Raw genomic sequence first — 23,390 nt, 5'->3', positions numbered from 1 at the left:
TCATGAATCTAATACTTTCTTTCCTGTCTTTTATACACAGGTGATCTAATATGCTTTCCCCCCCTTTAAATTAAAGCCCTTAAACATGAAAAAAAATTAATTTGAATCGTGTCATTTTGAATTCAAATTGTTTTTCGCAATCACGAGTGTTGTGTATGTGTGTGTAGGCATGTGTGTTTGTGTCTGTGTGCAGACATGAGTGTGTGGGGAGGGGTGTGTGTGTAGGTATATGTGTTTGTGTCCAGGCATGAGTGTGTATGTGAGGGTGTGTTTGTGTGTGTAGGTGCATGTATGTATATGTGTGCGTGTAGGATATTGACACAACCTGGAGACGGTTTTCGCTAGAGGAGCAGCATCTTTAGGAGCCGGTCGACAGTGGTGCTGTAGAGGGTGCTGGGGGAAAATAAAATGACAGGACCCCAAAACAGTCAAGTGAGAACAATAAGCAATCGTGATTGCTCAAAAAAAAAACTTAGCCTTCCTCTGAAATTACACATATGGTCGCCTATTCTAATATGTATAAACTGCAGTAAATACCCCTTAGTTGTTTTGCATCTGCTTGTAATTCTGCCTAAGCTTCACTAAAGGGTAACTACTTGTAGCTTTATACAAAGGTCCTTAATATTTTTATATTGATAATTCGAAAGAGAAAAAAAGTGGAAAAATCGCTGAAGGGATCTTTGTTCTTCAATGCTGTACCAATAATTTGCTTGTTTCCAAGAAAGAAAACCAATAAATTCATCAGAAAAATATCTTTATTAAAGGGGTAAAAATATCTGGAATACACACATTGAAAAGTACATAAAATTTGAAGATCTAACAATTGAAATACAGTAAAACCTCAATTTATCGCTCCTTTATCAACCATTTTTATTCAATGATCCTGTGATATTTTTGAAATAATAACCAATTTGTCAGAGTAAATTTATGTGTTCTCATACTAATGATCTTACCTAAACATATTTGCATGGATTTAGTGGTAAACTCAAAATTTGAAGAGTCACGATCTGTGGAGTACTATTAAACTGGATGTTTATGAATTATTTTTATGTACTAACCATTTAAGATATGAATTAAATTTGCAACGAAAGACAAATAATTATTTGTTATGAATATTGAATCAAACTTCCTAACATTACTTTGTATTAATCTATACTTGGTTTAATATCTTTTTAAAAGTCTAAATATGTATTTTTAAATTTTTGATTGTCTCTTTAAAAGATATGATTCAACATTGGTATTAATTAAACAGTTTTAAATTTATAAATGATACTTAACCAAAAAATGGATTCTAACCCCAAAGTTTTATGCATTGATGATGGGCTTCCATGTATTCCTAAAACACTTGTCTACAATTAGAATGCATGTTGACCATTTGATCACTTTTTTTTAAAAATACATTTTTACTTCTAAGTTTTTATCTCTACAGTTTATGCAATGCTACATGATGTTTGTTTCCTATCAATTTATGTAAATTTGCATAAGTTTTCGTCCCTCATTAATTTAGTTGCATGTAATATTGTGTAAGATTTTATCCTCCTCCCCCACGTCTTCAATCCTGTTGAATACTACATGGGGAGTTATTTCACTCAAATCATGCCTAGACTCGCTTGTACAGATGTATTTATGTACTAAATTAACTGTACTCAATTATATAAATAATGCATGACTTACTAATGATTTCAACCTGTCATTACCCCTCCGGAAACGATGAATCGAGGCTTTGCCGTATTTCTTTGAATATATCGTAATACATAGATATACAGGACTAGATAATAATTGCAAAGAAAGATGTAAACCGTGAAAGATTATGCAGCAATACCTATTTATTTATATTTACAGAGATAAATTCGTTCTGCAGTTTAGTTATGGAAACTTCTTTTCTTTTTAAATTAAAGTTGGTTCCAAAGACGTGAATTTAAATACATTGCATTTTGAAAACTACAGTTCATTGGAAATGTTTTTCTATTTGCAAATCTCTAAAAAAAAATCTGTTTGATGCATTTCAAAAAAGTTTTTTTTTTTTTTGGGGGGGGGGGGAGGTTTAGGAAAGATTTGGTTAGAAAAAAATATTGCTTTATTTTTTTTGTGTATTATCTTTTGAAACAGTGTAAAGTTAATGAGCTGCGGATTATCTATGCTTTTTCTTTTCTCAAAGCCAATGCGTTGAACCTCCATTTGCAACAGAATTCACGAATTGTGACCGCTTCGCTGCCTGCATGGTTGTTTATTTTACATAGCTTGAACTTTTATGCAATCCAGGCTGTGTAAAATAAACAACCTTACAGTCAAGAAGGAAGCCTTCACTTGCGCAAAAACAGACCATTTGCTCCCTTGTCTTGACTCTTTGTCTTTAAGTTATAAGCGTAGCGTATTGTGACTATGATTTCAAGAAGAAATTATTTTTTTAAATTGATTATACCTTAAAAATTATTACTTCTTCAAGTTTTATATTTAGGCGCTAAAATTGTATGAAAAATCAAAACAATTTAATTTTTTTACATTGTATTATCCGCATGGATTATATGAGGATTTTTTTTTCTTCAAGCTGATTTTAGAACTTGCGTAGTATACGCTGCCGTGGATAATACGCAGGAAAATACTACTTACTTGAAACTTAATTGTTAAAAGCATAGTTATTTCCCAAAGCAGTTCAACTAATTTTTAATTTTAGTTAGTCTGTACCAGAATGAGTAACTAAAAATAATATATGAGCACAATGAAAACTCTTTGAATTTAAGTTAAAATATATTTCTGGGTAAATAAACAAGTCAACAATTAAATTAGATACTAAATTTTTTCAGCTGTTGAACCAACATTTTTTTAAATTAGGTTGCAAAAATTTGAATTGGATCAATAAATGCAAAGAAACGGTTGTAACTCCTTTGTCTTCCACTTTTTTTGTCTGACGCGATTATAAAATCATAATATAGTTCAAGTTGAGCTCTTGAATATGCATGACAGCAGTGTTTAATACTGTAGTAGTGTACTTTGTGGATATATCGTAAATAGGATGCCGCCCATTTCGTATGTTTTGCAAGTTTGATTTTTTTTTCTTTTTGTAAGCTGCCCGTTTCGACTGGTTGGAGGCAGTTTGCTCGGTGGAAATGACAAACATTGCACAAGAAATGCATACAAACAGATCCGTCTTCCTGCGTGGAGTGTTCTTTGGCAGTGAAAGAACATTTTTGTTTTTGCTCTTTATGTTCATGAAGCAGCGGAGAGAGTTTTGGCTAAGTTCAGAAGAAATTCCCTTGTTGAAGAGAGGCCTGTAAAAAGAAAAGTACACACAGTTAGATTTGATACCTATAAAAATCAGGTTTAAGTATATTTTTAAAGAAGCCAAGGGCTTAAAATGAAGGCTGTCTGATTCCGAGTGCAGAATCACTCAACTACTAGGTAATCATCAAAAAATTTTAAATATTTAAAGCAATCAGACGATTTATAATCAAAACTAATCTTAGCGCAGTTTTTAATACCGACTGACAGCTTGCAACCGGGCCAGATGTGGTCCAAAGAGTTACTGATTTCCTTCCTTTGAAATGGTCAAACTAAATAAAAAAAATATTAGTCAAACATTCTAAAATGCTAATCGTTTACTATTCTGACTATGGTCTTCATACCCACCAATTTTTAACTCAATCAGACAGCTTCTTCTCGCTGCGTTTTTTTTTTCTAAATTGAAATCAAGTATTTTTTGCACTCCAGGGCGAGGGGCAACTGCTCCTCCCTTGAAGATCCCAGCGCCCCCTCAATGTCACCAAACATCATTTGAAACTATTTTTAGCACTTAAACTTCAAAACATTTCTGGAAGAAAGCCGTTTACTTGTCCCTTTCCCCCTCACTGAACTAAAAATCGGCTTTACATGGTGTTTTTTTTTAGGGTTTTAATTTTAAACAATTTCTAGTGGAAGGAACCCTTCTTCCCTCCCTTGTTTGATGTCGTCAAATATAACTTAAAAATAATAGCTTTTCAACGTTGTGGGAACTCCGAATCTCTGACCCTTTCCCACAACGCCACCAAAAATAAATTAAAATTGTGTTTTTAGGCTCCCTATCTCGACATATTTCCAGAGAGAGCCCTCAACCTTCCCCCGATATCGTCATCAAGAGACTAAAAGTGCTTTTTAGATGTTCATCGAACCATTTCTTAGAGAGAGCCTTAACTTCCTCCAAGAACGCCTCAACACATAGCTTAAAAATAGCGTTTTAAATCTTCAATGCATCAAAAAAAAATTTTTGGAATAACATTTGAACCTTCTAATATCGTCAAAGATATCCTAAAATTAATTTTAAGACTTGTAACTTGCTGTATCTATCGTTCCTTCAAAACACTAAGTTGCATATAAAAACTGCTAAATTTCTTTGTTTTAAAAAAATTTCTCTTTTAAAAAAATTAAAAATTAAATTTAAGCTCTTGAAGGCAGGTAGGTGTGAACAAGCAGTTTAAAAGTCTTTGCTTTGCCTTGGAAAATTTGAAGATCCTGAACGGGGAAAGAGGGGCGTGACAACTAAAAATCACCATCTTGTTACGCTTTTGCTTGCCCCTGCTTAACGTGAATCCACGTTTGTAACGTGAATCCACGTTTGTGACGTGAATCCTCCATTTCTAGAAAGTGTTCACAGAACTTCGGCTAGGTTAGTAAGTGAATTTAGTTTATGACTCTAGACACAAAAACAAAAGCCTAGAATCTTATTTCTACTGGATTTTATTTTTATATGATAGAGTAACATGTATGAACATCATAGGTGAAAAAATTTTTGCGATACGATAAGTAGTTTTTTTTAAATTAATTTTTAAAGTTCAAGCGCCTGTGACGTCAGATGGCATAGGAAGTGACGTCCGATAGGAGAGAAACGCTAGCGAACCGGTTCCCATGTCATGGGAGAAATCGAAGAACGTGCATTCGACTTCGAAGATGAAACGTAAAAGGCTTATCTCCTCGCGTTTCTGGAACATTAAACCTCTCATCCTCTCGGAAATATTCGAATATCACCATTGATATTATTTGAGGAAGATTATTTAGATTGTGCTTTAACGAATCCGGCCTCCATAGTGTGTTCAAAAGAATTATTGAATTTCTAAAAAATAAAAATATCAGTGCGCTAAAAATGTCCCTAGCGAAAACAAGGGATCTTCGGCGGAAGGCTGCCCATTCGCGCCCTGTGACGTAGGTTCGTGACGTTTCAGAAGAGCGCACTTTTGCGCGTGGATTTTTAAAAATTCATTAAAAATCAACCACGGTGTTTTAAAATTCGGCGATGGTGAATTTTTTAGTTTTGAGGGTCAATTAACAATATGCAATAGCCAAAATATGAACATTTAATAGGTTGCAACTTCCCTATTATGGTAAATGGTGAAATGATCGGCAGTAAAGTTAGCCTTTATCTTGGTATGGCAACTACCATATCGGCTCTAGCGCCACTGCTTTAAAGATTAATCAGAGCCGGCATTAAGCCGATTAGAGCAAAAGAGCCCAATGGGGCCCCGCGCCAGCAGGGGCCCCGCTCTAAAAAATTTTTTCCTTAAAAATAAATAGGAAAATGAAGTAAATAAAAAGTTGGAAAATGAACTTAATTAATATTAATTATCATATGCTTAACTGAAATTTAATTTGTTGGTATGGAGCTACTTTCAGTGCGATTAAGGGAATAGGGGGAGTTTCCTGAGGCTTTTAGCATCCCTATTAAAGTTAGCAAATGTATGTCCAAAACTACTAGTTTCAAATAAATTTCCAGAAGAAAAAAAAATAAAACATATAGCCAGTTGAACATTTTTAAATCCATATCTAAGGCCGCAGCCGCAGTACCCTATAACTTCTGGTCAAGAGAAATCGACTAAGTAGTAGGGAACAAAAGTACAAATTTTTAATGATTATCAGCAATTAATACGGTCCGCAATAACGTAAGGGTAAAGGTTCCCTATTCCAGGATCTTACTATCACATGGGAAATGCGGAGATTTACCCGAAACTCCGAAATTTCAGGAATTTCCAAAGCTATCTTATTAATTTATTTCATTTAGATATTGACTTTTATAATTGACTTACTTTCTTTATTTGTGTTGATAAAAAATCTTAAAACTCAGCAGCAAGGACAATTTCTTAAAAACAAAATTAACACTAACGTAAGTACAATTCTGAAAAATAAATAAATAAATGATAAACTTCAAATACTGATTGTTTAAACAAGCGTAAAGCATCTCCATAACAATTTTAAAGAAAGCAAATTGCCATTCTTCTTCTAACGTTTAAATACACATAGCCTGGAATTTGGTTTTTATATCTTCAAGGCCAAAAAATTTCGGGGCAGCCATCAAACCCTGAAATATCTCTTAAAGTGACTGAAGATGCGTTTTGAAGACTTCAATTTCAAAAAAGTCAGGAGAAGGCTACTCAAACGTCCACTCTTATCTCAACTTTATCACAAAAAACTGACCAAAATTATATCATTCAGTTTTCAATTTTAAAGAACTTCCAAGGGAGGAAGATTCATAAATTTCACGACCCTCCTCCCCTTCTTCTCATCTAAAGTCTCCAAAGGTAGCCTAAAACAGTGTTTTTAAGATTTAAATTTTGGAATATTTCATGAGGAAGACCTCTGAAACCTTTTTTCTAACTAATGACCCCTTTCTTTAGCATCAGCACAATAGCTTAAAATTTCTCTTTTAGAAAATACTGCCACGAGGAAACCCTCAAACCCTTCCTTCCCATGGACAGCATAAAATTGATTTCAGTTTCGAAAAAATTCCGGGAGGAACCTCCTCCCTTTTTCTGTATTGTTACCAAATAGGGCCGAAAATTGAGTTTTTAACACTTCAAATTTTAAAATTCTTCGAAGAGTCACTGAATCCCCTAACGTCACCACTGATAATCTAAAATTGCGCCTTAAAGCCCTCGAGTTTGAAAGTTTTCCGCAGAAGATCACCAAATTCCTTTCTTCTCCATTTTCATCAAACATCACCTAATTGAGACCAAAATTTCTGACAGGAGCCCCTAATTCCCTATCGTTACCAAAATTAATCTAAACTTATCTTAAGTTTTAAAAATAATTCGGTAGGCAGGGAAACTCCGCCTCTTCCCATTTCCCTTCATTTTACACATAATTGTCCAAATTTACGATTTTAGACGTCTGCTTTGAAGATTCATCCGGGGACCTTGGGTGGTTTATCTGACCTATGACATCCTCCCCTCCCCAAAAAGAAAAAAAAACCTCATTTCCGTACCGAAACTGCGTTTTTAAACTTCAATTTCGAAAAATTTTCAAGAAGAGCTCTCCCGTTCCCTGCAATTCCGTTCCGCTTCTTACATCCCAAATACGTCTGGTTTTTTGCATGTAGACTAAAATTGCTTTTTTAGAACTGATAAATGTTGGTGCATTTTCCTTTTCCGTCTAAGCTATAAATTGCGCACATAGGTGGCTCGTACGAGATGGGTGGGGGAGGGGGGAGGGCAACCGTTAACTCACTTCCAACGGTGAAGGGGCGTGCCCCTCTCTTCTCAAAGTTGTACAATAATGATCGATTAAAAAAAATGATTTTTTTTTTCTGGGTGGGTTGATTCATTCCACGAAAATAAAAACTAAAAATTCCAACTAAATGGACTTTTCTCAAGTTATTTCACGTCAATCGAACTTTAAATTGGAAGAGGGAAGTCTACAGTGGCCATTTGGGCAGGTTTTGGAGGCCATATTCTACATTTTCTGGAGGTAATTTAATCAGTCATGTTAAAATCCCATAATATCGTTCAGTTTTACAAAAAAAAAAAGGGGGGGGGGTAAGTTAAAATCAGCATCAGGTGCGCCGTTCCCTAACCCCACACTTCTTTTGACCCCACAATTTTCTCGTGCAGATTCACAGAGCTACTTTTCTTACGTTCTTAAATTTTACACTTATTTTTGGGGCTATTCATTCATTCATTTCTGAAGAAAAAAAGAAGTAAAAATCAAAAGTAGAAATTTTAAGGAAGACGGATAATTGCGACAGTATCGAATCCTTGGCTGAATCTGAAAAATCAGTTGGCACTTTTCCAATTTGTACAACCATTCTGTAAAGGGCCCCGCCAGATTTCTTTAATCGGGCCCCGCATCTGCTAAGGCCGGCTCTGAGGTTAATGATGTATAGTTTCGGGCAAAGAAGTTCACCTCTTAACATGATTCGATTAGGATGGAAGATGTTGAGAACTAAATGTAGAAGGCAGAACTACAGATACTTTAAAACCTTTCAAACTCCAGGGTAATCTCTTCATAAGGAAAAAGACTACCTCTACAGTGTTATAGTCAACGCTGTAGTTGGGCGGTGATGGGAGAGGGAACCCGCCCCCTCTGAAATATTTGGTGTTTCATTGTTTAAATAGTCCGAATGCAATATAAACTGGTATCAGACCACCTTTTCTGTAGATGAATTATCCCAAACTCTAAGCGAGAACTGCCCCCAAACATTCCCCCCCCCTCCACTGCAGCACTGGTTGTAGTCATTTGTAAGAGTATTGCGGCGGCAGTTGTTCCTTGCGGTAAAATGAGTAGCTTCAAGAAGGTGCTTGCTATTCCTTGAGGATTGTCACAATAAGTAGGACACATCTGGACTAGGTCCAACATCTGTTGCTGGTCTACTGTGGCGCGCCTACTACACTCGCAAATATCGGCACGAGTGTTGAGTGCTAAGCAGGATTGGGAAAAGGTGATTTCGATCGACTAACCACTTACCAGATCAACCGGGGCGGTCCTTCCCACCCTTGTCTTCGCTGAAGAATCCGGCCCTGGCCACGACGGTGCTGGGGAACCTGGCGAGGGATTCTAAGGGCGGGACTACGCCCCCGATCCAACGCACCTGGGAATCTTCGGGGCTGGTCTCGATCTCGGAACTGGAACGTTCCAGCATGGAGGGGCGGCCCCCCGCGGAGCCCCGGTGCTGACTGGGCAACGTCGGAGCCACTTCCAGCACCTGAAAGGTTGGTGGAAAATACAGTTTAAGCAGCATTATACGCGATGTCTACAAATTAGTTGGTCAAAAAGAATGATTTATTGAATGACAATTCTGGAGAAAAAATGAATGAGTATATTTTTTTTTATAAGATCGAGAAATATTTCGAGTTTACCATGATCACAAAAGTTCGATGTGACATCCCAGGTCAAAATTTGTGCTAGTACTAGCAACAAAAATATGCTAGTTTTTGCTATTTTGTGCTATGTTTGCTAGATATTCCTGCTATGATATGCTTTTTTATGCTAGCAAGCATCACAAGCTAGAGAGCTAGCTTACACAATAATAGCTTGGCAAGCTATATACAAGCATCTTATGCTTATTAGCAGTTCCAGTTTGTTCGAAAGCATGTAGTGGTAGGTACCTTCATAAGCTATTTTATGCTTTTTTTATGCTAGCTAGCATGATTTGCTATGCAGCTAGCTTTCATAGAAATAGCATGGCAAGCTATGTACAAGCGTCATATGCTAATTTGCTGGGCAAGCTTGTACGAGAGAATGTAGTGGTAGGTACCTTGATAAGCTATTTTATGCTTTTTTATGCTAGCTAGCATGATTTGCTATGAAGCTAGCTTTCATACTAATAGCATGTCAAGCTATGTACAAGCATCATATGCTAATTAGCTGGGCAAGCTTGTACGAGAGCATGTACTGGTAGGTACCTTGATAAGCTATTTCATGCTTTTTTATGCTAGCTAGCATGATTTGCTATGCAGCTAGCTTTCATAGAAATAGCATGGCAAGCTATGTACAAGCGTCATATGCTAATTTGCTGGACAAGCTTGTACGAGAGCATGTAGTGGTAGGTACCTTGATAAACTATTTTATGCTTTTTTATGCTAGCTAGCATGATTTCCTATGCAGCTAGCTTTCATAGTAATAGCATGGCAAGCTATGTACAAGCATCATATGCTAATTAGCTGGGCAAGCTTGTACGAGAGCATGTACTGGTAGGTACCTTGATAAGCTAGTTTATGCTTTTTTATGCTAGCTAGCATGATTTGCTATGCAGCTAGCTTTCATAGTAATAGCATGGCAAGCTATGTACAAGCGTCATATGCTAATTTGCTGGGCAAGCTTGTACGAGAGCATGTAGTGGTAGGTACCTTGATAAGCTATTTTATTCCTTTTTATGCTAGCTAGCATGAGTTGCTATGCAGCTAGCTTACATAGTAATAGCATGGCAAGCTATGTACAAGCGTCATATGCTAATTTGCTGGACAAGCTTGTACGAGAGCATGTAGTGGTAGGTACCTTGATAAACTATTTTATGCTTTTTTATGCTAGCTAGCATGATTTCCTATGCAGCTAGCTTTCATAGTAATAGCATGGCAAGCTATGTACAAGCATCATATGCTAATTAGCTGGGCAAGCTTGTACGAGAGCATGTACTGGTAGGTACCTTGATAAGCTAGTTTATGCTTTTTTATGCTAGCTAGCATGATTTGCTATGCAGCTAGCTTTCATAGTAATAGCATGGCAAGCTATGTACAAGCGTCATATGCTAATTTGCTGGGCAAGCTTGTACGAGAGCATGTAGTGGTAGGTACCTTGATAAGCTATTTTATTCCTTTTTATGCTAGCTAGCATGAGTTGCTATGCAGCTAGCTTACATAGTAATAGCATGGCAAGCTATGTACAAGCATCATATGCTAATTAGCGGCGCAAGCTTGTTCGAAAGTATGTAAAGGTAGCAACCTTAATAAGCTATTTTAAGCCTTTTTATGCTAGTTAGCATTAGTTGCTATGCAGCTAGTTTACATAGTAATGGCATGGTGAGCTTTGCACAAGCATCATATGCTAACTTGCTGTGCAACCTTGTTCGAAAGCATGTAGGGTAGGTACCTTAATACCGTATTACCCGGCATAATCTGTTATGCCGCAAAATTCGCGGGTCACCAGATTTTCAGTAACACTTGCCTGGTCCTTTCCGGTATGCCGGAAAAATTGAGGTTAGGAAAAAAAAAATACTATAAAAGATATATGTTCAGATAAAAAATAAATATAAGTTCTATACATATCTTATTAGTATTAATAAACATTTTAATTTTGCAAAAATATTTACTAACACCGTCATTTGTTATTTTAACAAGAAAAATATTATTTAATAAAGAATAATTTTTAAAAATTATATTAAAACTAAGTAAGCAAGCATCTAAGCAGCAATTTACCTCCCGCTAAAGAATTTACCATAGCTATTCAATAACTAAAAAATAAACATACTTCTCTAAAAGGAACCTAAAATAATTTATTTGAAAAAATATATAAACAAGTCGCAGTGACGATTATTGCTTATGAATTTGATTACTTTATTGGCATATCATTAATCAGTTCATAATGACCTACCATAAATAAGCAGCACATATTATAGGCAATACATTTTTTTTTAAAAGAAGGTTACTTTCGAGATTTATTTATTTTTTTCCTTAAAGTGATTTGCTTTCTGGTTGGAACTGAATGGGGAAATTTACTTTTGTTTTGTTGCAAAATAAACCTCGAATCATACGGCATGCCGGAAAATTCGAATTTCCCAGCATGCTGGTGAACCTTGCTTTTTTTCGGCACGCCGGATAATGAGGGGTAATACGGTAAGCTATTTTATGCTTTTTTATGCTAACTGGCAGTATATGCTATGCAGCTAGCTTACATAGAAATAGCATGCCAATCTATGCAGATGCTAACTTACTATGCAAGCTTGTTCGAGAGCATGTAGTGGTAGGTACCTTAATAAGCAGTTTTATGCTTTTTTATGCTAGCTAGCATGATTTGCTACGCAGCTAGTTTATGTAGTAATAACATGGCAACCTATGTACAAGCATCACATGCTATCTTGCTGTTCAAGCTTGCTCGAGAGCATGTAGTGGTAGGTACCTCAATAGGCTATTTTATGCTTTTTTATGCAAGCAAGAATGAGTTGCTATGCAGTTAGCGTACGTAGTAACAGCGTGTCTAGCTATTTACAAGCATCATATGCTAACTTGCTGTGCAAGCTTATTCGAGAGCATGTAGTGGTAGGTACTTTAATAAGCTATTTTATGCTTTTTTATGATAGCTACCATGAGTTGCTGTGCAGCTATCTTACGTAGTAATAGCATGGAAAGCTATGTACAAGCATCATATGCTAACTTGCTGTGCAAGTTTGTTCGAGAGCATGTAATGGTAGGTACTTTAATAAGCTATTTTATGCTTTTTTACGCTAGCTAACATGATGTGCTACGCAGCTAGTTTACATAGAAATAGCATGGCAATCTATGTCGTAGTATCATATGCTAACTTGCTGTGCAAGCTTGTTCGAGAGCAAATAGTGGTAGGTACCTTAATAAGCTATTTTATGCTTTTTTTATGCTAGCTGGCATGAGTGTATATGCAGCTAGCTTACATAGTAATAGCATGGCAAGCTATGTACAAGCATCATATGCTAGCTAGCTGTGCAAGCTTGTTCGAAAGCATGTAGAGGTTGCAACCTTAATAAGCTACTATATGCTTTTTTATGCTGGCAAACATGAATTGCTATGGAGCTAGCTTATGCGGTAATAGCATGGCAAGCTAGATTCAAGCATTTCTGTGATTATTAGCTGTTCGATCTGATTCGAAAGCATATAAAGGTAGAAACCTTAATAAGCTATTATATGTTTTTTTTTTTTTTATATTTGCCAACTTAACAGGCTTAGTTGGCCAAAGTTTCTGTAAGCTTTGGGGAAAAAAGCAGCATGACATGCTATTGTATCACTAAGAAATGCTCATTTACATCACAATCTTCTGTAGATCAAGGATAGCCACAGAATCAGACCCGGATCTTCATGCCCACAGGCCCTGTAATGTGGGGCCCTACACCCTAAAGGGAGCACAAAAGCAGGCCCGTTATTTAGGGGGTCAGGAGGGGCAATTGAGCCTCCTCCACCCCCCCACCCCCCGACTTTGTGAAATCAATTTATATTTCCAAAATCTGCACATGGTTTGTTGTTTCTCGCTATAATATGCTGAGTATACCCTCCCCGCCCCCCTAGCAAAAATTTGAAATGACCCAGGAAGCAAGAAAGCGTGAAAGAAGGGCATATCTGACTTTTGGGCAATCAAGAGACAGGTATCAATTGCCCCCCCCCTCCTCTGCGCTGATTTTGGAAACCACCTAATTTGTATGTGTGTGTGTATTTTCCTGTTTTGCCCCATAAAAAGCATTGAGTATATACCCCCCCCCTTCCCATTTGTAAAACTTTCAAATGACGGACCCAAAGCGGATCTCTTTTTATAATTTAAATTCTTTTACAATTTAAAGGGGGGGGGGGGCATAATCGCGTGAAGGAACACACTTTTGGGCGGAAAGAACACTTTTAATTGGAGAGTTCGCAGAAAGTACTTTAGGTGCAATAGTATTAACCTTGCGTTACCTTCATGATGGTACTAACCCAAATAAACAGAAAGAACTTTCCTTCTTTCTTCTTAAAATCAGCCACGAAGTTACTGCAACCGAATTCATGGATAGGTGTAGAAATTTATAGAAACCACATATTTATCTTAATTCTTCTTTTTTAAATTTCCCTCTTTTTGATTTTATATTAATTGTTTTCTATTTGGAAGGGAGGGGCAGCAGCCATACCCTATACCCTCTCTGGATACGCCCATGCCGAGTGATATTCAAAATGTATATAGTGTTTACGTAAAATATAAATAGTTCAATTCGGAAATTTCCTCCAGTATATTTAATTTATTAAACGTTATTATTATTATTATTATTTTTTCAATAACACGTTCATCACACAATGCGTTCGTAGTTAAAACTTGCCTTTTAATGTTCATTAACTAATTAAAGTTTCGCTATGCTACATAAATAAATATGAACTCTGTTTCTGAAAATCGTATGAACTTTGTAATAAAAAAGTTAGAAGATGACCACAAAATCTTCGAATTTTAGCGTCGGTTACCAAATTCAAATTTTTTTGACGCTGTGTCCCAAATTTTTGTATTAGTACGGAGGAAATTGGCTCGTACAAGAAGCAGGGGAGGACCGCCCCGCCGGCCGATACGCCCTCCCGCCAATGCGCCTTTTTTGCCCTCACGTCTAAACACTTAAAAAAAAATATTCAAATTTATTTTCTTTTTTGGAGCAACTTCCTTATTATTATTATTATTATTTGAGCAAACAAACCGGTTTCGACTTCACTTAATTTTTTTTTCTTTAACCCCCTAATCCTGTGTACTAGCTTCTCCCCCCACCCTTTTTTTTCCTTTTCTTTACACTTTTTTTTTCGCTTTTTTTTTTTTTTTTTGTGTGTCCTTTGGAGGCCCAGGTTGGCGCCCTCTTGTGGTTCTCAGTCCGCTCCTGACAAGAAAATCTTATTGGTGTTATAAGATAACTCAAATTTTTGGTTAATGTCCAAAAATAGTCCATAAGTAATCATTGCTTGCATCATAATAAATTATAATGAACTGTTTGACTGATTTTAGTATTGTTATAAAATATTGTCCTTTGTCATTTAAGATTTTTTTTAAAAACCAATAAAAAAATTGCAACTCGATGCAGTGCAAAGAACTGCTAAGGTAGCAGAAATGATCGCCCTATTTTTATACGAAAATGCTTAAGAAAAAATTATGAATAGTCAGGGGTGGCCAACCCCTAAGGGCAAGACGCACCCCCCCCAGAAATATCACGAAGACCCCCCAAAGCAAAAGCCACCCCCCCCCTCATAAAACTTTCAATGGCGCAGTCTGCGGTTGAGTCCCTATTTTAAAACATGATGGGACTCAATCGTTTAAGAACGCTTGCTGTGACACCGGTGCCTGTTTTTTTAACTACGCGAAAATTACAAGAAATTGTCCCAATTGCCTTAACAAAAAACGAAGTTGAATACACACGCAATTATATTGAAGAAAATACACAATATGTCCCCAAAACTATTTAGAAGTATCCCCAAATCGTTCCTGAATTCTGGGACATGTCCCCAAACTGAGGTTCAAAAAGACGCTCACCTTGACTGAAAAGGAAAAAGTAAATTAAATTTGACACATATTTGAAAAATGAAACACTTAAATGAATCCAGAAAAGAAAGTTTAGGTTTGCACGTGGATGTTGAAAAAAAAAAAAAAAAACTTGAGACTTTTCTGTTTTCCCGTCTCACTGATTAACTGTAACTTTCTTCTTTCACTGGCGCCACCAGCGCGCGGAGTAAGAGCGAGCACGTGGTCTCTCGTAGAGACTCTCTACGCTTTACCTGTGGAATTACGTTATTTAGGAGGTAAGTTTTATAATTTATTTTACTTACAGTTATTGCAATCTCTATCATAATTCTCGCAAAAATCTCTTCATTACGTTAGTTAATTTACTAATGTGTGTGTGTTTTTTCCCACGGCCAATTAACATGTCGGGGGAATATTCCATAAATGTGCGATGTGTTTTATTTTTTTAATTTAGTCTTATATCGTGCGCTATTTAATTTAATTTTTCTGTGCGTACTGCAACGATATGTTCTAATTTTTATTCCTCATTCCAAGTATTTCTTTTTACGAAAGTAACTTTTCGATATAAACATGTAGGAAATAAAAAGTTTAACTTTATCTGCTTGTGTCATTTATTATTACCCTAGATTACGATCCATAATTCGTAACCATTTATTCATAGCATGAGAAAGATCGAATGATACCATCTAAAAAACCCTTAAAACAAGCAAGTCGTGTAGTTCCTCAAAATGTAGTTTTGGATACATACAAGGGTTTTGAATAGGACAGTAAAAACCTTGCCAACCCTGCTTTCATTTGCACACATGCATAAGCAAAGTCGAAATTTGTTTACTATTATCAAAAAAAAAAAAAAAAAAAAAATTAATTAAATAAACTCATGCATACAAATTGAGATTTTAGTCAAGAATTCTACTTCTGTGTATTTAAGTAGATTAAAATCAACTGCATAAATAAGTTGAATGTTCACATTGAATAAATGTGTAATATAAAATATAGTTTTAGACACTTTCGGACACTAGGGTTTTGGACAGGACGGTAAAACCAGGGTTTTTACCATAGTGTCCAAAACCTTGCCAACCCTGGTTGCAAGTGTTTATCTACTAGTTTATTTCTGTTTATTATGATCTATAGTCTAACCTCTGAAAAAACAAAAAAAAAAAAATTTAATTTTTTGTTTTAATTTATTTTAGGTTTTAATTTATAAGAATGTCAAAATTCTACTTCCTTAAAATTATCTCTTGTTACAATCATTTTTATTCAATAAATTATGAATATATATGTAATAACCAGAGTTATAACAAACACTCATAGTAGATAGTCAGTTCTTGGGGGGGGGGGGGGGGGGGGACTGTTATTTTAAACATTTTTGACTCGATTTTTAACAATTTTATAACAAATTTTAGACTTGGTATCCATGTCATAATTACTTATTTTGCCTTGTGAAATATCAGAATAACATTTATTATCAATTAATTTATTTCAATTTCCTTGTTTTATGTGAATGGCTCGAGTGACCACAGATGCTGCACAGCACGAGATAAGACAAAGTCAACAAACTTCTCTCAGGTCAGTTTAAAATTCTGTATGTAAACTTTAATTCAAGAAAGAATTGTTCAGTTGAAGGGGGAGAAGATATTTAAAAAGAAAAACAAATTATTTTGAATTAAATTTGCCTTTTTTTGAGTTGGACATTATACTTGACTGTTCTGAATTCTATTTCACAAAATATATTTTATCAATAGATTATTTTTTAGTGAGAGGTAACACTTTAAATTGAAGTAGATAAATTCAAGCCGCCTGTTGTCTACTTAAACTTCTATCTCCAGGTCCTGATTTTTTAGAAATTTTTATTACTGTGTCATAATATCTTTTGTTGGGCATTTTTGTTGCTGATTCAACTTACAGTAAAGAAAAAAAAAAAGAAATATTAAAAAATAGAAAAAAATTAATTCGAATTTTGACATCATAAATTCAAATTATGTTTTTTGCAATCACGGGTGTGTATGTAGACGTGTGTTTGTGTGTAGGCATGTGGTGTAGGGGGGTATGTGTGTTTGTGTCTGTGTGCTGATATAAGTGTATGTGTGCGTGTGTGTAGTTGTGTATGTATGCGCGTGTGTGCAGGACACGGATGCAACCTGGAGATGGCTTTCCCTATAGGAGCAGCATCGTGAGCAGCCGTTCGACGGTGATGGTGCGGGGGGGGGGGGGGGGGTAAAATGATAGGAATTCAAAACAGTCAAGTGAGAACAATAAGTAATCGTGATTGCTCAGAAAAATTTATATTTTTAATCTCATCTTTTGAAAATGGGTATATGGTTAGGCTTATCATTCCAGCAAGTTGTTTTAAAAGATTCAGTATATTTTCCTTGAAATGAATATTAATTCATTTGTGGTTAATTTAAAATGATTTAAACAGAAAAGTATGCAATGTCATGACTTTATGAAATAAACTTCGCTCCATCATAACAAATAATAAGAACCCAGCGGTATACTTATTCTAAAGCTTGTGTGCACCTGCGCACAAAATAACAATTTCTTCAGAATATGCTGGGCCCAGCCTGTTGCTGGTCTTCACATTTGTATTTGATTGCAATCAGATGCTACCAATTTCTCTAATGCACCTTTAAATTCTCAGAACTCATCCTCGTTTCAATCCAAAAAAATATACGTCACAAAGCACCATTTTGTCACCTTATAAAGATTTGAAAAGTGCAATATTGTCTGTAATTTCAACAAGAGCTTCAGATTTGACAACTACCTGCATGAGTTATTTAAAACAACTTAAATGTATGCTAGCAAATACAGGAAATATTGACAAAGATGTTTTAGAAAGGCTAAGAGTTGAAATTGAAAAAAATAATGAATTAAAAAACAAGAAAATAAAAATAGTGGGAAAAGAAAGATTCCATTCAGAGGAAGTATCTGGAATAGAAACTGCTAAAAATATGCTTATGAAGCAAAGTTTAACCACAGGTGCCTGGGTATAAATATTACGCCTAGAGGAAACAAGCAAGAAAGAATTTATCGGCAAATATATGGCTGTTGAGGGCAGGGCCAGATTTGGAAGTGTGGGGACAACGAAGCAGTGGAAGCCCCTAATCAGGGTTCGAAAAGATCATCATAGTTTCGGAAATATCTGATACTTTGATATATATCCTTATATTTTTATATGTATATATATATATATATATATATATATCTGATTTTTTTGGCCCTTGAAAGTTAGGATGTTTTGTAAAACCTTTATTGCGGGGTCCCCGGGGGCGGTAGCCCTGCCTGCCCTCCCCTAGTTGAGGGAAATATTATCAGATGAAATATTTTTTAGAAATCCGAGATGGGAGTTTTTTTTTTTTATTTTTCCTGATGTAGACAACATGGGTTTCATTAAAAAACATCAAATAATAAAAAAAAAATTAATGGACCAGAATAAAACTATAGAGGCCATTACTTTTTTTTAAGAATGACAAGTATGGATATCATGCATTGAAAGAAAACCTTATTAATATTTTGTCAAATTTACTGTTAGCACTATTTTTTTTAAATTAAATAGTTAAATTTTGTTAACTGACTCTTAAGTCTAGATTATCACACTGCAATGAACAAATAGTATGCGTTTTTATCGCTTCTTTAGACTTTATAATACCCATTTTACCCCCACAGGCTACCCATTTTCACCTGCATGGGGTAAAATGGGTATAGAAAACGACACTCCTCTCAAAAAATAAATTTTATCAAATTATGTATGAAAATCATTTAATTCTACTCATAACATATGTCATGTATACATAACACAAAAAAAAAGAAACAAAATATTTTGACAAAAATATTTGAGTCAAAATCCAAAAGTAGGCCATGGGTTTACCCATTTTACCCCACCTGACCCTACTAACCGAATATTCAGTTCCAACACAATTCAATATTTTGCAACCAAACAAACATTTAAATATTCGACAATTCGTAAACGAACATGTTTTTTTATACATGAAAGTTACTATCGAAAAAATCACAATACAACATTTTTACTTATTAATTTTATCTAAAGTAAATTTAATGTAAAAAGAAAACGTATATATGTTAAATTTTAAAATCTTATGACACATTACATTAGCCGTACTAACTGCTTTAAAAACTATTGCACACTAGCCAGAAAAAAAAATCATAATGTTAAGTTGTAGTTATAAATATGCAAAATCAATTTATTGCTTAACTTTTTATGTAAAATACACAGCTAAGAAAAAGAAAGGAGAACACTTGGTTGTCAGTTATAGACTAAAAACCACCTGTCTGTCCTAAACCCAATCCTGAATAACACTTTATCAGTTACCAAAAAGATTGACAGATCAGAAAAATTACTTGAAAGAAATGTAATTTATTGATATTTTAAGCAACTTGGATTTGTATTTGTAAGGAAACAGCATGACATAACATATTATCGTGATTAACAGTTACCAAATTGTATATCAGGAAAGAAAGTAATTATCCATTTATGCGGAAGCAGATAAACATAAACCAAATTAGCCATTTACAGTATTAATTTATTTTTTCTTTTGAAATGATTAGTAATAATTATATTTATTGTAGATTAATTTACATTACCCAAAATGGATTAATATTTTCAATTTTGAATTGCTGTAAAATGTAAGCAAAAAAAAATTTCAACAAGTATTTGGTATTTATTCTGCAGAATATGGTATTCAGTGCAATTATATTTTTTGTGATACAATATTTGGTGTTGAGGTTTTACAATCTGATTTGCTCGATTACTCTCGATATTATAACAATCTATTAAATTTTATCCGCTATACAAATTAGAGTGGAATTTTGTATTTCAGTAGATTTTATCTTAATTATAGTTGTGTAGATTGTAAAAATTGAATACATCTTTTTTATTTTTTAATTCTTTATTTCCTTGTGTTTTTGAGTTTGTTAACTTTGAATCGTATTCCCAGTCATTGGATTATTATTTTCTTATTCATATTAGTGTCCTGCACATGTCAGTGAAGTGCTGTTATCTTTTTTTTCTTTAGCAATATTTGAATTTGATGCTATTTGTCTTAATCAGTGTATTTTAATCTAAAACAATGTGTCTCAAGAGTCAGCATGTCAAATACAGTTGAACTTGTTTAATAAGGTTAAGTTTAGTTATTTAAATTAAAAATTTCATTATAATACATACATTAAATTGAAAGCAGTGATGTTACCATCAATTTTTCTGAGGGTAAAACTCCCGGTAAATCCACTATACACAGTATGTGTATGCGATCATATGCATAATTTGAAAATTTTTGAAGCTTGAGGGCATATGGAGTATACCCTATGGAAACACCACTGATTGAAAGTCTTGGCTCAGATGAACAAAAATTTGACTTCTTTACTTAAAGTGTTCATGATTAAATGCTGTAATTTCCTTTTTAAGAAATAATACAACATTTTGTAAGGTAGTAGAAGCATCATTGTATATTGAGAAAAAAATTAAAGGCCCGTCCATTTGTTTACCTGTGGGGCATTTCAATTTACTTAAAGATAAATCTTCAACTTATATAAATTGCAACTTATTCAGCGATTATCCATTATCACCTTCCTTTTTCAAATGTATGTACAACTTTCTGAATGTACGACTAATTAGATTACAATAGGTATTAGTAGTAATATTTTTAAAAGCATTTCTTTTTTTTCACAGTTATCACTCATTCACGATTCTTACGAATAACGGCTAATTTGAACAAAATCCTGGGTTTTTTATATTTCGCATTTGAGTTCAACTCTCAACATGATGGTAGTTCAATTTTACTGTTATATCACTTCAATAATATAACAACCCAAGTGTACTGAATTATTGTACTAAAAAATTCTTTGTGGTGATATAAAGTGCCTTCTTGGAATACTTATTTACCTTTTGATTAGGGGAAATTTGGAAATTATTTAATATGATAATTTGGAAATTATCATATTAAATTAATCTTACAATTTACCACAAAAAGCATCTTATCTCCTTTCTCAATGCAGCAGCTGATGCGATAGAAATCTCTGTTTCGAAGGTTTTAGACAACATTAGATGGTTTATAATTTTAACAAAATACTGAAATATTTGGCTTCCTATTTAAATTTTGTACTCATATAAGTTAAATTTTAGACAGGGAAAATTCAGGGAACTTTAAAAATTTCTATTAAAATTGGAAATTTTACTATTCCAATAGAAATTCCCAATTTTAGAAATTTAAGTTGCTAAACGCAATGTCTAAATATATTAACTACAAAATAAATAAATAATGAAAATGAAATAAAAAATTACATTTTTTTATACCTAAGTAAATATTAAAATGTCTATCATAAGAACAATAGGTTACATTATGTTTTTATTGACATATAGCTTGAATTGTACAAAATTAATTCAAAGAGATTGAGATAAGTTGTCTATTCTGTTCAGTTTAACTTTTTCCTTTTAAGATGTAAGCAATACATGGTTAAAAGTTTTTTTTAAATAAAAAGTTCGGCCTAAATGTCAGTTACCATGCTGCTATTTCAAATATGATAAATTTTTCTTTACTTATGCTTAATTGTTTTTCCCCCCTGTAATGAAGCTATCAGCAAATAAATGTTAATATTAGTGTTCTTTCATTTTAAAACTGCATATTCATATAGGGGAAACACTTGAAATATCCCCCCCCCCCCGGACTTGAGTGGTAACCATGTTAATGAAACAGAGAAAACTTCATCGCATTTTTCCCCCCAATATTTATGAAGCATGGAAGTACATTGCTTGTACATGCAGCAAACAATAAGCGTCATGATTTTTCTAATTGTGTAATGATTATTAATAAGGGCTGTAACAAATACTTTTTTGAGATATTTATTGCAATTTCGCAAATTTATTTGTTAAAGATAGCCAAATGTTGTTAGGTACAAAACATGTTCTTTTTTTTGGGGGGGGGGGGCTGAAAGGAAATAAACTTTCAGAAAGTTAAGTTGTTTCATCCCCTCCCCATCCACTCATCCCTTTATAATTATACTTCAAGGCATTTGAATTAATTGTTTGTTTTCATATGTTTCTTTTATCTATCTAGGATTGGCAAAAGGTGCAGAAAAGTTAAGTGGTGTAACTTCTGGCTCTTCATGATTATGAGTTATCTTTTTCCCGTTATAATATATATATTTTCTGTATTACTTGTTTCAGAAATAAATGTTTCTTCTTATAAATTGGTGTGTATATTTTTTAGTCTTTTTTTAGATTGAGTTCAACATGCTGAATAAAATCCCATATGTGTATAACAAGACCGACACTAATTTTATTGATTTACTGATAAGTAGATACTGATATGTTGTTAAACGATTTTTTTCAGGCCTAATGCAGCATTTTTGTAAGGTAAAATTTCTACAGGTCATCTTAGAACAAAAGAAACAATAAACAATGCAAATCATTACTAAATAATTTACATTAAATGTGCATTGTGAAATCCTGAAATAGAGGATGGATTTGATAACTTAGTGTTTGTGATAAGAATATTTAAAAGTTATTTATTAAGCTCCAATATAATAAAAGAATACATGAAGGTTGAAATTTAAAAAAATTGTTAACAGTTACTATTTAAACGTTAATTACTTTTTACATGAACCTTTTTATTATTTTTTAAATATATATATTTTTAATTGCTGTAATGCAGCATTATTAGTTTCATTATTGATATTTTAATGAATATACAAAAAAATTGTTTCATACATAAAAATAATCTTCACAAAAAGGAGAGGAAGTGTTATACAACTCTGCCTTTTTTATGGGGATGCTACTCACTAAGCTTCAAGATAATGATCTGAGAGTACAGTGCAAATGTATTATATGCATGTTACAAAGTCATATACACATAGCAGTAATAAAGACCAGGAGTAGTTCAAAAGAACAAAAAAAATGGTTAATTTTCATTTCTTCTTCAAAACTAGAATTCAAAAGTAAATACAAAATTTTTTTTTTTAAATAGAAAACCAAATAATTTTTTGTAGGGGAATTTCAAACAAGGATATTTTACAGTTCAACAAATTATGAATTGATTAATAATCAAAACAAATAAAGTTCCAGCCTTCTGGAGCTAAAAACGTAAGCAAACATTAAATGAAAAGAGGCATGTTTTTATTTTCAGGAAGATTATTGTAGATTTTTCAATAAGAAATGTACACATTTAAAAGTTTTTCAAAAACTAATTTTTAACTTTTAATGTTGACAATATGAAAAAGCCGACACTGAGAAGTATAATTTGGGGAAATTTTGAAGAAGTATAAATAAAGTTATCTTACCAGCAGCCAACAAAAAAAAAAGTTCTAAAACATAAAAACAATACGAGAAAAGAATGGTAGAAAAGCCTAAACTAAAAGCATCAGATTTTTAAAATCATGTTAGGAAAGCAACTGATATGGAAGGTAACTGGAAAAAAATGCAGCTGGTGGTAGTAAATTACTGCTAG

General features: G+C 33.9%; 1 protein-coding gene across 1 annotated transcript in view; it reads right to left on the bottom strand.

Annotated features, from left to right (window-relative positions):
* Positions 1-2,843: 2,843 nt before the first annotated feature.
* Positions 2,844-23,390, bottom strand: part of LOC129226296 (proteoglycan 4-like) — a 58,622-nt gene continuing 38,075 nt past the window's right edge. Inside the window, exons 11-12 of the mRNA XM_054860900.1 lie at positions 8,704-8,941; positions 2,844-3,269 (exon numbers count right to left, since the gene is read on the bottom strand). Of these exons, the coding sequence (XP_054716875.1) occupies positions 8,708-8,941 (234 nt within the window). The 3' untranslated portion in view covers positions 2,844-3,269; positions 8,704-8,707. The remainder of the gene's footprint in view (positions 3,270-8,703; positions 8,942-23,390) is intronic.

Source organism: Uloborus diversus, chromosome 7 (genome assembly GCF_026930045.1).
Source record: "Uloborus diversus isolate 005 chromosome 7, Udiv.v.3.1, whole genome shotgun sequence".
NCBI lineage: Eukaryota > Metazoa > Arthropoda > Arachnida > Araneae > Uloboridae > Uloborus > Uloborus diversus.
Note: the sequence above shows the minus strand (reverse complement) of the source record. Positions and strands in the feature narration are given on the sequence as shown.